General features: G+C 34.9%; 2 protein-coding genes and 1 pseudogene across 2 annotated transcripts; all 3 read left to right on the plus strand.

Annotated features, from left to right (window-relative positions):
- The first annotated feature begins 3849 nt into the window (after window positions 1-3849).
- On the plus strand, window positions 3850-6387 carry LOC144342872 (TAR DNA-binding protein 43-like). Its single transcript, XM_078005738.2, has 2 exons — window positions 3850-4154; window positions 6168-6387. Exons 1-2 carry the CDS (start codon window positions 3878-3880, stop codon window positions 6209-6211), a joined length of 321 nt encoding a protein of 106 aa, XP_077861864.1. The 5' UTR covers window positions 3850-3877; the 3' UTR covers window positions 6212-6387.
- On the plus strand, window positions 6260-7269 carry LOC146748062 (uncharacterized; annotated as a pseudogene).
- A 149-nt stretch (window positions 7270-7418) lies between these two features.
- LOC100369740 (G2/M phase-specific E3 ubiquitin-protein ligase-like) lies at window positions 7419-8672 on the plus strand. The gene has a single exon (XM_002741407.1). The coding sequence runs from the start codon at window positions 7419-7421 to the stop codon at window positions 8670-8672; it is 1254 nt and encodes a 417-aa protein (XP_002741453.1).
- The last annotated feature ends 5249 nt before the right edge of the window (window positions 8673-13921 follow it).

Below are 13921 nucleotides of genomic sequence, written 5' to 3' on the forward strand. Positions count from 1 at the left end.
GTTGAATCCATAATATTGTGGTAGCCATCTTGGATTCATTCATCACTTGGTCTTTGGAATAATTTGTATCTGTTTTTCTGAGATGAATGCGGATAAAATAAATTCTGTTACAATTTGTGGTGGGTCATTTCATACATTGACTGGACTACTGTGACAAATAAATGTATGCTTTTCAGAAAACTTGGATGTGGGAGAATACGATCGTGTACGTTTTGTGTCAATGTTTGCTTATGGGAATAATTTAGGAAAATTCCCGTAAACATCTTACTTCATAATTGCCATGTGCCTCATATTTCTGGAAGATGAAGATTATTCAAAGTAAAATTTTGACACTGGAAAAATCAGTGTATATATATTATTCGATAGTTTCAGCCTCGTGAATATTCACGATTGGTCAACGTTTGACGAAAATTTATCTCGACGGCTGTATTATTACCAAAAAATTAATACTTTTTTTTTTAAACTCGTATTATTTTAGTGAATAATTAATAATGACTGGGCATTTATAGTACTTATAATAAGGTTTGGCGAAAAGCGATCAATATTCGATGTATTCGATAGATTTCGTCTCGTGAATATTGTATATTTAGTCAAAGTTTGACGAAAATTGATCAAACTTGACATCAGTCTGTTGTTTGTTCGGAACAATCTTTGAACATATACGATTTATTGGACAGTTTCGGTCTAATAAATATTAACGAGGTATGTATGAAACTGGTTTGCTTCCTCATAAAAAATGAAACGTGGCGCTGGCCACGAGCGGGATGGTATTATTGTTTTAATTATATGTGTGAGGGGGGGGGGGGTCTACTAGCGTATTTTATACCAGACTCTGTCAACACTGTAATAGACTATTGTTATGAAGAATGTCTATGCAAACATGTATACTGTACCATCGTCACGATTCTATTTTTTAAGTTGTCATTGTAATTATCACTTTAATTTAGTTCACAATGTCTGTGTTCACATTTCTTCGCCATTGAGTCATAACTGGTGCCCATGTTAGAGATCACGGCACGTGCCGAGGTAAGCTGCCTGACTCCTGACGTTTTCTGTGAAAGCTATGTTGTCCCATGTTGGTAAAACTATAGTATCCCACAATACGTACACCATGTACGTTACAACACTGTACGAATCGCATTGGTGGTTTGAATGATTGAACATTTGATTGACTAATGAAAACATCAAGGGGATATCTCCCTAACGCACTAGAGGGTCTAATGATTGGTATGATTGGCAATCCGACATTAACAACTGGTGATTTGGTCAAAAACTCATCACCTCAGATATCACAAGCATATGGAAGAATAGGTCAAAACGTCCATTCAATTTATCGAAAACAATAACCTTTGTTTTGTATTTCTTTCATTTTGTATTGTTCTGTATTGCCAGTAAGCCTAACTTTTTAACAAACATAACAAGCTGTCAATAAATTTCGCTTTGTTCTGAAAAATATCACAATGTCGTCAGCGTATTATCAAATGCTTTGCGAAGGTCAATAAAACAGGCTTTTTAGTAGTTTTACTTTTAACATCTTATTTTTGTTTTCTTGATTATAACTGTTTTTGTAAAGTATTTACTAACCAGTGTTTAAAATAAAAAGTGTGTCTTTTGTGTGACACCCACGTCTAAAAGTGTTTATCAGAAAGAATATTATTTTATTCTAGAAAAGAAAAGTGTACCAACTAGTATTCCAGGATTGAGGGTAGCTATTAGTGATTAGAAACTCTTATTTAGTTTCATGCGTCATTCAAGATGGCGGCCCCCATATATAGTAAATATCATTAATTTTATCATATCAGGTGTGCGCCAGCTGACTGTGGATGCGCCGGTGCCGCGGGAAGCGCGCAGATAATGTAAGTAATTAGAGCGACAAATAAAGAAAAGGACTAACTACAGCGGCTCCTCTAGTTTATGATGTCACACCAATTACTACCATTATTTTGTACAAGTTAGATTTGTCTAAGTGGGTTCGAGTCTGAAACTCCGAATCTAAGAAACGAAGTAACACACAATACACACCAGTGAATGAGCACATAACTTGAATGTTGCCTCATTGCAAATGAAAGCATTAAGTAGATCTCCAACATTTACAATACAAAAAAACTCAACATAGCTAAGCTAAGAGGTGCCAGGGTAAAGGTAAGCTGCCTGTAAGTGTCCTGATAATTCAGATAAGCCCAACTCCAACAGAAAGTCCAGTAGCAAGTCACTATGTGTACGAGTGTGTCACCCTCTGACCCACAACATTCCGAGACCCAGTCGGGAGGTATATAAATGTACTAAAATGAGCCAAGTACGGGTGAAAAGTACGGGTCGTACTTTTCAGAAAATAGCGAGTACGGGTGATATTTGAAGCAAGAACGGGTGATATCTGTAGCGAGTACGGGTGACATTTGTAGCTAGTGTCATGAATTTGTTTTTGTGTATCTGTTATTAGCGAATTGCTGTGTTATGTCTGTCATCGTTCAGGCCTAGTTGAAGTTTTGGACGAAACTTGGCTCAGTGATTTGGAACTAATTACGAGATAACCGTAGCTATTCTGACTATTAATTCTGACAGTTGGTATTCGTAGTTATTAATGTAGTGAACGATTAATCAAAAGATATGACGTATTCAGTACTTAGTGTGATTGGCTCTATGATTGAAAGTTACGCCCCAGAGTCTTTTTACTGTTTTGTAATTGGTTAGAGTTGTGAAAATGAATAAAGAGAGTTTGAGTCGGTCTTGGCAAGTACTCTACGATAGACGCAGTCTAAGTCCAGTCCTGGAGAGACTTGGGGCGAGCCTTGACGCAGTCTAAGAGAGTCTTGGGTCAGCCTTGCGACAGTCTTGGGGATTTTTCCCCAGGGCGCTGTGTCTTATAGAGTGCTCGACTGATCGACTAAGACGAGAGCTGAAACGTATTTCGTTGTGTGTGTCTTATTTGACTGTAAAGTATAAGTGACTTTCCCGATCCCATACCTCAAGGGGACGAGATATAGAGACGAGACGAGATTCCCCCCTGACAAGTGTGGAGAACCCCGAGGAGAAGATTTTCCCCCGTGATACTAGTACGGGTGACATTTGTAGCGAGTACGGGTGATATTTGTAGCGAGTATGGGTGGTATTTGTAGCGAGTGCATGGAGATAATTTAGCGAGTACGAGTTATAAAATGTAGCGAGTAGGGGTGGAGGTATTGCGGGGTAAAATGTACAGGATTTATACAACAATTACGGGTGCAACGGGTGAGAAAGAAAATATCAGTGGTACGAACTGAAACTAGTTCAATCTAACGAACAGAAACTTACGGTGGCCCACAGATGTCACATCATGTTTTATTTCCCGCAACACAAACTACATTTTTTGAAACACAAATTTAATTCACAAGCAAACTTCCACTTCCAGTAACACCAACTTAATTTCTCCCATGTACAACAGTATTTTACAAAACAATACTTTAAATACTCGCAACACCAAATCCAATTTATCGTAACACAACTTTATTTTTACAAAACAAAACTTGAATTTACAAAACAAAATTTGAAATTCTCGCAATAGAAACCTAATCTTTTACAACACAAATCTAACTTTTTGCAGCACAATTTTATTTCACAAAACTCTAATTTACAAAGCAAGGAAAAAACACCCAATACACGACTAATTTACAAATCAATGCTTTAAATTCTCGCAACAGAAACTTAATTTCTTACAACACAAATTTCTTTTCTCAGACTACAACTTTAATTTTTAAAAACACAACTTTCACTTCACGAAACAAAACTTTAATTTCCCAAAACAAAACTTTGTTTATGAAAACGGAAGTTGGCAATATATCCCAGAATTCCCCAAGCAAATTGACCGCCATTTTTGTATTGACTGCTAGTATTTGTATACATGGCCAAAATGTCAATGTATTTGAAAGTTGCTGATAAAGAAAACGGCGAACCGATTGAATTGCCTCTAAAGCACAATAGAACTTTGCTCTTAAGCACTCTACAGGCACAATTCCTCGGTGCATCTGGTTTACGATACAGGCCAAGAACAACTGCAAGTGACGACCGCGGATGTTTCCGTGGCATCAAACTGGATTGCGGAGTTCTGTGTCCTCCAAGAAATGAATGGGATGAAACGTGCCCACTATTTGTAGTGTACGCTGAGAATAAAAATGCCGGTAAGTACACTATGTTTCCAAATTCTATGCAGGCTGGTTTTAAAATATAATATACGGGCTACAAGGGGATTCGAGTAATTTGTTGGCGATAGTCTGTCCCACAGGAAACTCCTGACAGGCGCTCGGGCCGTTTCTTGAATAATTAGAAGGGTCGACACATTTAGTCAGTCGCCGGTATGTACCAAATGTACCGGCGACTGACTAAGTATACACACTGACTTTTTACTATCCAAGAAACGTACCGAGCGCCTGTGGCAGGACGCTACGATCATGAATTTAGGTGCTTTGTCGTCCACATGGCCACAGAGTTTCTTTGATGTGGATCAAAATCACAATGGGTCGGGTCGAACAAACTATTTCATTTGTTATATCTAAATATATATTATGAAGTTATACCTGATATAACTTGTTAACATGGTTGCTGGTTGATACGAGTGAATTCATGGGCCAGTTACTGTATTATTCACAAACCTAAACCTTCATTATTTTGTTGTGGTCATTGCATTGTTTAGTGTGAAATACCAGTTAGTGATATTTCACACTAAACATCACTACTGTGAATATACACAGCATAGTAATGTGATAAGATAAGTGATATTAAGGAATTTAGAATATGCAATGTGTTAGGTGCATGAAGTACAACATAATTTATTGATATAAAAATACATAAAAATGATATAAATATAAACATTGGTTAAAGTAATGCAATGCAATGAGTTGTCAGTGTCAGTTGTCAGTAAGTCATCAGTGGATTAAAATGTTATAAAATTCATGTAATATTTATATCCACATTTTTATACTAAATACTCATTTTTTTAATATTTTATACAATTTATGAAGTAGATTATATACTGGTTATATAACAAAATATTTTCAATGACCAAAAAAAGGATATTTATTTCATATTTTTGACATTATCTTTCATGTTTGTGTCTTTGCAACATACTGATATTAATAATTATTATATATATTAATATTTATATAATTTGCTACAACAGTGGGTGTAGTGTTATATTTTACCCATAATTTCTTGATTTGAAAATCAAAATGGTAGACAACACATTCCAATTAAAAAGGGGAATATCTAGAGAACGAAAAGTGATGTAGAATAACTGTACACTGCATTTGCCTGCATTTGTGGAACTCTTTCATATGGGGGCATGATGTTAGGCCAGACTTTCCTTCAATGTCAGCATCTTCTATGTGCATGTTTACAACTATTTGCATTAATGCATTGACACATAGGAAGCACACAATGGGTGTTTTTCCGGTTAGTGTGTCTGTGTATGTATGTATGTCTGTCTGTTCCACAGATATCTCAAGAACCAATTACTGAGTTTTAATAAAACTTGGTACATAGATGCTCTGAAATAATGCTCAGACCTGAATAATTTTTGGGTGAAATCCGTGCATATAAATGACCTAATTTACATATTAGTTTGCCAATATTTAGAATTTCCACCAATATCTCAGACACTTACCAGATTTCAATGAAATTTGGTACATATATGCTCTGGGATAAACCATATACATGTTCAGTTTAGGGTTAAATTTTATGCTCACTAATTGCCTAATTTGCATAAATTAACCAATTTATAGGTGCTCCACAGATAATTTGAGTACCACTCATCAACTTTCAATAAAACTAGCTACATACGTGCTTTTGAATAATCCCCAGAGCTGATTACTGCAGAGTTGAAATCCATTAATTATTTTATAAATATTAATTACCTTCATGTGTCCTTAATATGCAGTACTGCTGCAATTAGTGACATGCAACTAGTGCTTTAATGAAGGTATCTGACAATGTGATATGACTAATGTATCAGATGACTATATATGGTCGTATGACTCAAATAATATGCATATCATGTAATATCTTAAGTAATGTTGCAGACAGGGTCTGAGGGACAAGCAACTGATGCTATAATTTTGTTGTCTGACAAGATATATGACCAACATATCAAGTCATCATATATGCTCATTATTTCATTAAATATTTTTTATCCATAGGTACGTGGAACCACCCTGATCATTGCTTGCAGTTATCTTTTTAAATGCCACATTTGCTCTATTAGAAGCACATGTACTTCCTGTAAATAGCAATGAAAAAGACAAGTCTATGTAAAAAATAAGACATTTCAATCATTTTGCATGCAATAAACACAATTTCTGCATTATGAATTTTGAAGATGTGTTTGTAATATATTATATAAAGTATTCCTTATTTGTACTTCATGCCTCCATTACATTCAGCACATGCGCATCATCTCGTTTGTGTTTTGCTGGTCAGGATAAAAATTATATTTACTCTAGTATTTGTGTTTATATGCATTACCTCATATTTATACACAAATACTGTGTGTTTAACTTCAGCTGTAGTGCTGCCTGTGTTTATGCATATAAGCTGTGTCTATAGGCATACAAAGCTTGTTTCTGTGATATCTCTAAAACCTCAGTACTAGTCGCAAATATTAAACTACATAATTTCCATACTAGTTAAACCATTAACAAACGACATAAACGTTTGCATATTTAATTAAAACTATTATATCTCATTATTTCACTTATTTCTAATATTATTTCAGATGATAAAGTAAACGAAAAGCCGCAGTTTGGAAAAATCAAGTCTTTTGAGACATTCAAACAAGAAAAAACATCAACAGCTTTTCGGAAAATATCATCCAAAAAGAAGGAAAGGAAAATATGTGATAAAGAAGAGATAGTCAGTATAAATGTTGGCATCATGTATTTCGATGAAAAGAAGTGTGAGTTGAAGCCTAGGTGGGGTAAGCGCCAACCAATTAAAATAGAGAGAGATGCTAATTAGTATTCAATTCTTCAACATGGATTGAACAAATGGAAAGCTTTCAGAAGAAGTGACATCCAGGAAGATCAGACATATTTACTGTTGTTAAAAGATGGTTCACAAGCAACCTTTATACCTGGTCAGCAAAGCAAGGAATTCTTTTCTCTGTGTCGATATAGAGAGGAACTTGGGAAGGGTTACCAGAGGATTTGCATGTATCTCTGCACAGAGGAAGACTATAACACCTCTGAAGGAGTATATGAGGTTTCTGGGAAAGAGAATGACAGTGGACCGATGCTCGACTAATAACACAGCAATTGGATGAAAATACAGGAACCATTGTGGAAGATATAATAGATGAGTATCCACAATCTAGAAAGCTTAGAAAAAAAGAATCAACTACAAGAACAGAACGTTCATCATCATCGTGTTCAGCTGTTTCTGCAAACACTAATATGCCTGGACCATCAGGTGCATACGATAAAAATGGTGCTGATGGTGTGTATGCTTCCTTATTCAGAGATGAAAAGGTTTGTCACATATCTGATACAGAAGATGTTCAAAAGTTATCTCAAACATCACCCCTTGAGGATATATTGAGTATATTAGCTGAACAAATTAACCTTGATACAATATCAAAGTTTAACATTTCAAGAAACCAGCTATTTGATTGTGTCAAAAGAGGACTCAAGCGCAAGTCATTCAGTCCGTTTAACAAAATTTCTGTTAAATTCACTGATGATGAGGGCTCTTCAGAAGGTGCTGTTGATGAAGGTGGCCCAATGCGGGAAATGTTGGCTTTGACTATGAACCATATTGTAGGATCCCATCTGTTAGATGGTACTTCAACTACCAAGTTTCTTACATGCATTAGTAAATCTGTTGATGAAAATGAATATTATTTGGTAGGCCAAATAATTGCTATGTCATTGGTTCATGGAGGTCGTGCACCCCACTGTTTTGCAGACCATTTTTTCAATGTGATAGTACATGGAACAGAGTCAGTAAAACATACAACAGAAGATCTTCCTGTGGGTTCTGCAGTGAAAGACGATTTGCTCAAACTGAGGAATGTTAATGTTGAAGAAGCAAACAGTGTTATAAGCGGAACTCTAGAAAATCTACTAGAACTTGCAGGTACATGGAAGCACATTCAAAGTGAAGATGACAAGGAAAACGTTATTCGGGACACTATCAAATGGTACCTATTTGGGAGAACAAAAACAGCTCTAGACCAATTCAAGAATGGTCTCTCTACCCTTGGTGTATTGGCAGCAATCCAAGAGTATCCCTCTGTCTTCAAGCCAGCATTTTGTTATGAGGCTGTACCACTCACTGCTGCGACATTTGCAGTATCCGAGAAAGTTGTTATTACAAGAAGTGAAAATGGATCAACTGCATATAATGTAGAAAGCAGAGTACTTGCCCACTGGGCAGATTTTCTACAAGATGTGGAAGAAAGTGAATCTCAGCTAACTCTTGCACAAATTCTTATGTTCAGTACAGGCTGTTGTGAGTTTGTTTTCGGGTTGCAACTGGAAGTACAGTTCCTTCATGAGAAAGAAGCAGATGAAATGCATTCAAAGTTTCCAAAGACCAATACTTGTGCTGGTATTCTTAGCTTACCAGTTGTTCACAATACATACAATGAATTCAAGAATGCTATGGAATTTGGTATTGCAAACGCCAAAGGTTTTGGTTGTGCCTAATATATTTACATGCAGTGTACATGGTAAAACATACTAGGGTAGTTATATTGTATATTTGTTATATAGTTAGTAGCTAAATGTTAGATTTTAGGAGTCCATGTTATATCTTTCTGTTGGTTCACATAGACCCTTATAGTATGTGATAGTCCAAACAATGTTATTTATTAAAAAACACTTTGATTGCGGCTTTAATCAATTATAAAATTACAGTTGCACATGTTTACAGGTTTGTGTCTTAGTATACAAATACAAGTATATTAAGTATTCACTGCTTGAATAAAACATTGTCTTTAGTGTGTTGGAAAACAACCTTTCTTATTTATTTTTGGTAAAATAGTTGTTTACACATGTCAGTGGAAAGAGTGGAATGGCATCAATATAAACAAATTATGTTCTTTCTGAAATACAATTCACCTTCCATGATGATCACCTTCCATACATGCCCCACAGTTGCAGTATATAATATTAAAATCAGATTTGCATGTAGTAGATAATGTATACACTATGATGTTAAGACATCATCTAACATTTGTAAAGTGTGGATGCATATTTCTCGTACACAGTGAATTGATGATTCATGCTAAAACTCATTATTAAATAAAACGTGTTAATAATGATTGAGGAGCGTTAATCTCTTTCTCATCACATATGAAACTATAAATGTATGGTGATTCAGATACACAAAATGGTATATCTGTATAAACTATGAATCATAACTTTCTAAGTAAACTACAAAATCAATGATAATTCATGCAGAGATTCAAATTCCATTATATGCATAGTGAACTAAATGTTTATACAATTCTAGTGCTTCTTTCCAGTCATTAGGTTTTGCAAAATTACATGTGTTTACTACATATTGAAAATAACCCTGGTATTCACAGTCTTCCTCCACATCAATAATCTGGGTATGTGCATACTCCATCTCTGTATCTGGTACAGGTAATGCCAAGTGTTCTGCTCCCATGTGGTATTCAGGCAAATAATATAGTGAATCTGGTCTTCCGCTTGCAGTGTCGTGTTTTGACCTTCTAATGTAGTGTGTATTCCAGTGCTGTAATACATGATCCAAATATGTTTGAAGCAAACTTGCGAAGCAAAACCACAAACACTCTTTTTGTAATTTGCTGTTGGTATCCAACATTCATTGAGCCTCTAAGTCTTTGAACAAATTAATCCACCATGTAGAACGATTTCTTCTTAAAAATGACCACCATCCCTCAATTCTTTGATTATGCTGAGATGTAACGTATCTATGAGTATCGGCATCATCTCTGAAGAAACAATGAATGGCAGCCATTGTGCCATTGTCGGTGCCTAGGTCGGTATCTAGTTGTATTGGGCATCCATTGAACTCCCGAACTGCATCCACATAATACCTGGCTATATTGTCTGGTGAATTATTGGAACGTGTAACAAATAGCCATAGTATTTTTATACTGTAACCATCTATACAACCGTGAATAGGAAAACCAAATGGCTTCATCGGCATGCCAGGAAAAATTTGGTCCAGGAGAGAGGTAGACTCTTCTTTTAAGTGGGTGTGCTTTTCGCAGCTCTGTTCATTCGGGGTCCAACTCACGCAGGAGTTCCTGCACTACAATTCGTGGAACTCGGATACCTTGTAGCTGAAGTGTATGCCACACTGTTCTGTATCCGCCAATACAATCAGGACCGTCTAACATTTGTGCAATTGTTCCTCTTATAAAATTAATATCGTAGTCGGGTGTTCTTCTCCTCAATCCGTATTGCTTAAGTCTCCTCATCAATGTACTCTTGCTTATATTTATATCATAATACTTTGAAAGAAAATTAAGGATTTCGTCATACTGATACCCACTGAAGAAAAAGTACTTTATCAATTCTTCATCGTCAATTTCATTAGAATCAGCTGCTGCAGCTGCATCATAATCATTCCCTTCATGTGCTGCAGCCTTAGCAAATGTACGTACGATATACCTAAGTGATGTGTATACAGTGTAAGTACTACACAAATATGGCTGCCAATGCAGTGAATTGTGGGATACATAGCTATCTTCCGTTGTATATAATAAAAAGGTTTTTGAAATTTAAGTTTTGTATCTTTTTGAAATGTTTGAAATCTGAGAAATTATTAATAGTGAAAAATAAAGTTGTGTTTTTAAAAAACAACATGAAGTTGTGTTTTCATTAAATTAATGCTGTGCTTTGATAAATGAAAGTTATACTGTGGAAAATGTTTTTTCGTTTGGTAATTAAAGTGGTGTTTTTAAATTAGTTTTGTTTGCAAGAAATTAGATTTGTTGTGTGAATTTAAGTGTATATAACGAACATTTATAGTATTGTTGTGTGAATTAAAGTTATTTTGTCATAAGATAAAGTTGTGGTATGTGAAGTTAAATTTGTGTTGTGAAAAATTAGGTTTCTGTTGCGAGAATTGAAAATATATTTTTGTAAATTAAAATTTTGTTTTGTGAATGAAATTAATCATGAGGGAAATTTTGTTTCTTCTGCAGAAATCTAAAGTTTTGTTTTGTTAAAGTTGTGTTGCAAGAAATTTGAGTTTCGTTACGTAAAATAAAGTTGTGTTGCGAGAAATTTAAGTTTCGTTTTGTAAAGTAAAATTGTGTTGCGATAAATTTAAGTTTTGTTTTGTAAAATAAAGTTGTGTTGCGAGAAATTTAAGTTTTGTTTTGTAAAGTAAAGTTGCGTTGCGAGAAATTTAAGTTTTGTTTTGTAAAGTAAAGTTGTGTTGCGAGAAATTTAAGTTTTGTTTTGCTAAGTAAAGTTGTGTTGCGAGAAATTTAAGTTTTGTTTTGTAAAGTAAAGTTGTGTTGCGAAAAAATTAAGTTTTGTTTTGTAAAATAAAGTTATGTTGCGATAAATTTAAGTTTTGTTTTGTAAAATTAAGATGTGTTGCGATAAATTTAAGTTTTGTTTTGTAAAATAAAGTTGTGTTGCGATAATATAAAGCTGTGTTGTGCGAAATTGAAGTTTTGTATTGTAAGTTAAATTTGTGTTTCGAGGAAATTAAGTTTTGTTTTGTAAAATAAAGTTGTGTTGCGCGAAATTAAAGTTTTGTTTTGTAAAATAAAGTTGTGTTGCGCGAAATTAAAGTTTTGTTTTGTAAGTTAAATTTGTGTTTCGAGCAACAAAGTCTGTGTTACGGGAAATAACACATAAATAACATGATGTGACACCTGTGGGCCACCGTAGGAAACTAGTTCCATCTTACGAAAACTAAATGGGGACGTGAAGCAGCCATGTTCAATTAATTATATATTCACGCAATTTGATCCCTATGACGTAGCAAAGCGGACGCTTCGTAAAAAATGGTGCCGCGTAACTGACCAGACAAGTGTAATCTTGAAACTACAATAATAAATAGACTCATCCCTCTTTTCCCGACGAGAGTGACGCAACAGTGTTCGTAATGACACTTGTGTCTAAATATAACCATAGACCTAGTAGAGAAATATGTGGTAAATAACAAAGGAGTGTGTATTTTGCGCACAGTCTATTGTGCACGAATTTTAATTATCCACAGCTCTTGAAAGCTAGCAATAAGCTAGTCACAAGTATGTTCCAAATCATATTCTGCACAATAATTTCTAGGCAAAAACAAATCACGCGTGCAGGAATACCAGGCCCGTAGTTTGGGGGGGGGGGGGGGTCGGTCGAACCCCCTAAATTTTGGAAGTGAATATTAGATTTATGATCGTAGATTAGAAAATAATAAAACAAACAGTATTAATTAAAATAATTATCATCGTTTAAATCACTTGACTCAGTTGAAATTGCATAGTAATGAGCATTTAGGTGGCAACGAGCTTTAAATGTCAATCGTGAAGTTACGTCGTGTCAGTTCAACAGCAGCCAATCAAAACAGGTTGTTATAAATGGGCAAGCTTTTATTCGGCGATTCCGCGATGGTGTAATGAAGATCGCGTTCAAGCAGCTGATGTTAAATATTAAAACAACATTGAAACAATGTAATAGTAGTCACTTTCTGAAGGATGTGATGGTCCTGAATAGGTTCGTTTGTCTTGTGCTAGTTCGCTCAGTTAGTAAAGTGCGGGGTTCGAACGGGATTGAGACGGCAACACCACACTGTACTTTCATATTGGTTCATTAGTTTTGTATTCTTCAAGTTAATGATGGCATATATACTGTTTTGTTCTTAGTGTATCAGCCAAATGTAGTTAACTTATTGTATTAGTACGTGTAGCCTGTGTTATTGGACATAGTGTACATCATTAAAAAAACATCATTAAAAAAAATGATTGCAGCCAAAAAGTTATCCCACAGTGTTGCTTCAGCACTGAAACTATGCGATAAATTATATTTTTCAAACATATTTTTTTACACGTTTTTTTTTTTGATGTCTTAGAAAATTTTTAGTGGGTTCATAAAAAGGAGATGTAGTCATTGAAGTTTATTGAGACCGCTGCTAAACTGCTACTACCGGTATATGCATATTATTTTACCGCCCTCTAAAAACAGATTTACAGTGAACCAACAAATTTACGTACTGCAAGAAACTTGGTAGTATGCCATTGGTTAGTGCATTTAATTTGTTTGATGCAATCATTGTGCCAGCTATTTCTTATGGTAGCGATATGGATGTACCAAAATTCGGAAATCGAGAGGGTACAGACAACATTTTGCATATATATGTACTTAGCATTAATAGTTGTACAAACAATGTAGCGATGTTGGACGAATGTGGAAGGATGCCATTATGCTGTGGTTATTTCATGTGTTGTATCTTATGCTGGTTAAAATTAAATAATAAATAGCTGGAACCCCAAAACATGTTATATCATGCTTAAACGATTAGACAAGACCCGCAGACTTACTTGGGAAACCCACATAACAAATGCCTGTTCAAATATGATTTCGGCATTGTCTGGTTTGAAAAACAAGTTGCAGATAGTGCAATTTTCTTAGGGAAGAATTTTAAAGATTAAAAAAATTGTTGTCAGCAAGAATGGCATGCCCCAATTTCACATTCATCCAGGCTGTGTACTTTCGGAAAAATCAATGTAGTATTATAACCTGGAAGATTTATTGGCAAGCAATTATAGACTAAAATATATATATGACTATAACATAATGTTGAATTAGGCAGACACACAAAAATACAGTTAGATCAATACATTTTTAGTTTTTGCAGTGATACGTTTGAACTTAGCATGGTAGACAATTGAAATTCACTTTGTTTTTATATGTCCATTTTATAATGATCTAAGGGCTGATCTTTTGTCAAT

The sequence above is a fragment of the Saccoglossus kowalevskii genome, chromosome 2, assembly GCF_978046115.1.
Source record: "Saccoglossus kowalevskii chromosome 2, keSacKowa6.1, whole genome shotgun sequence".
Lineage (NCBI taxonomy): Eukaryota > Metazoa > Hemichordata > Enteropneusta > Harrimaniidae > Saccoglossus > Saccoglossus kowalevskii.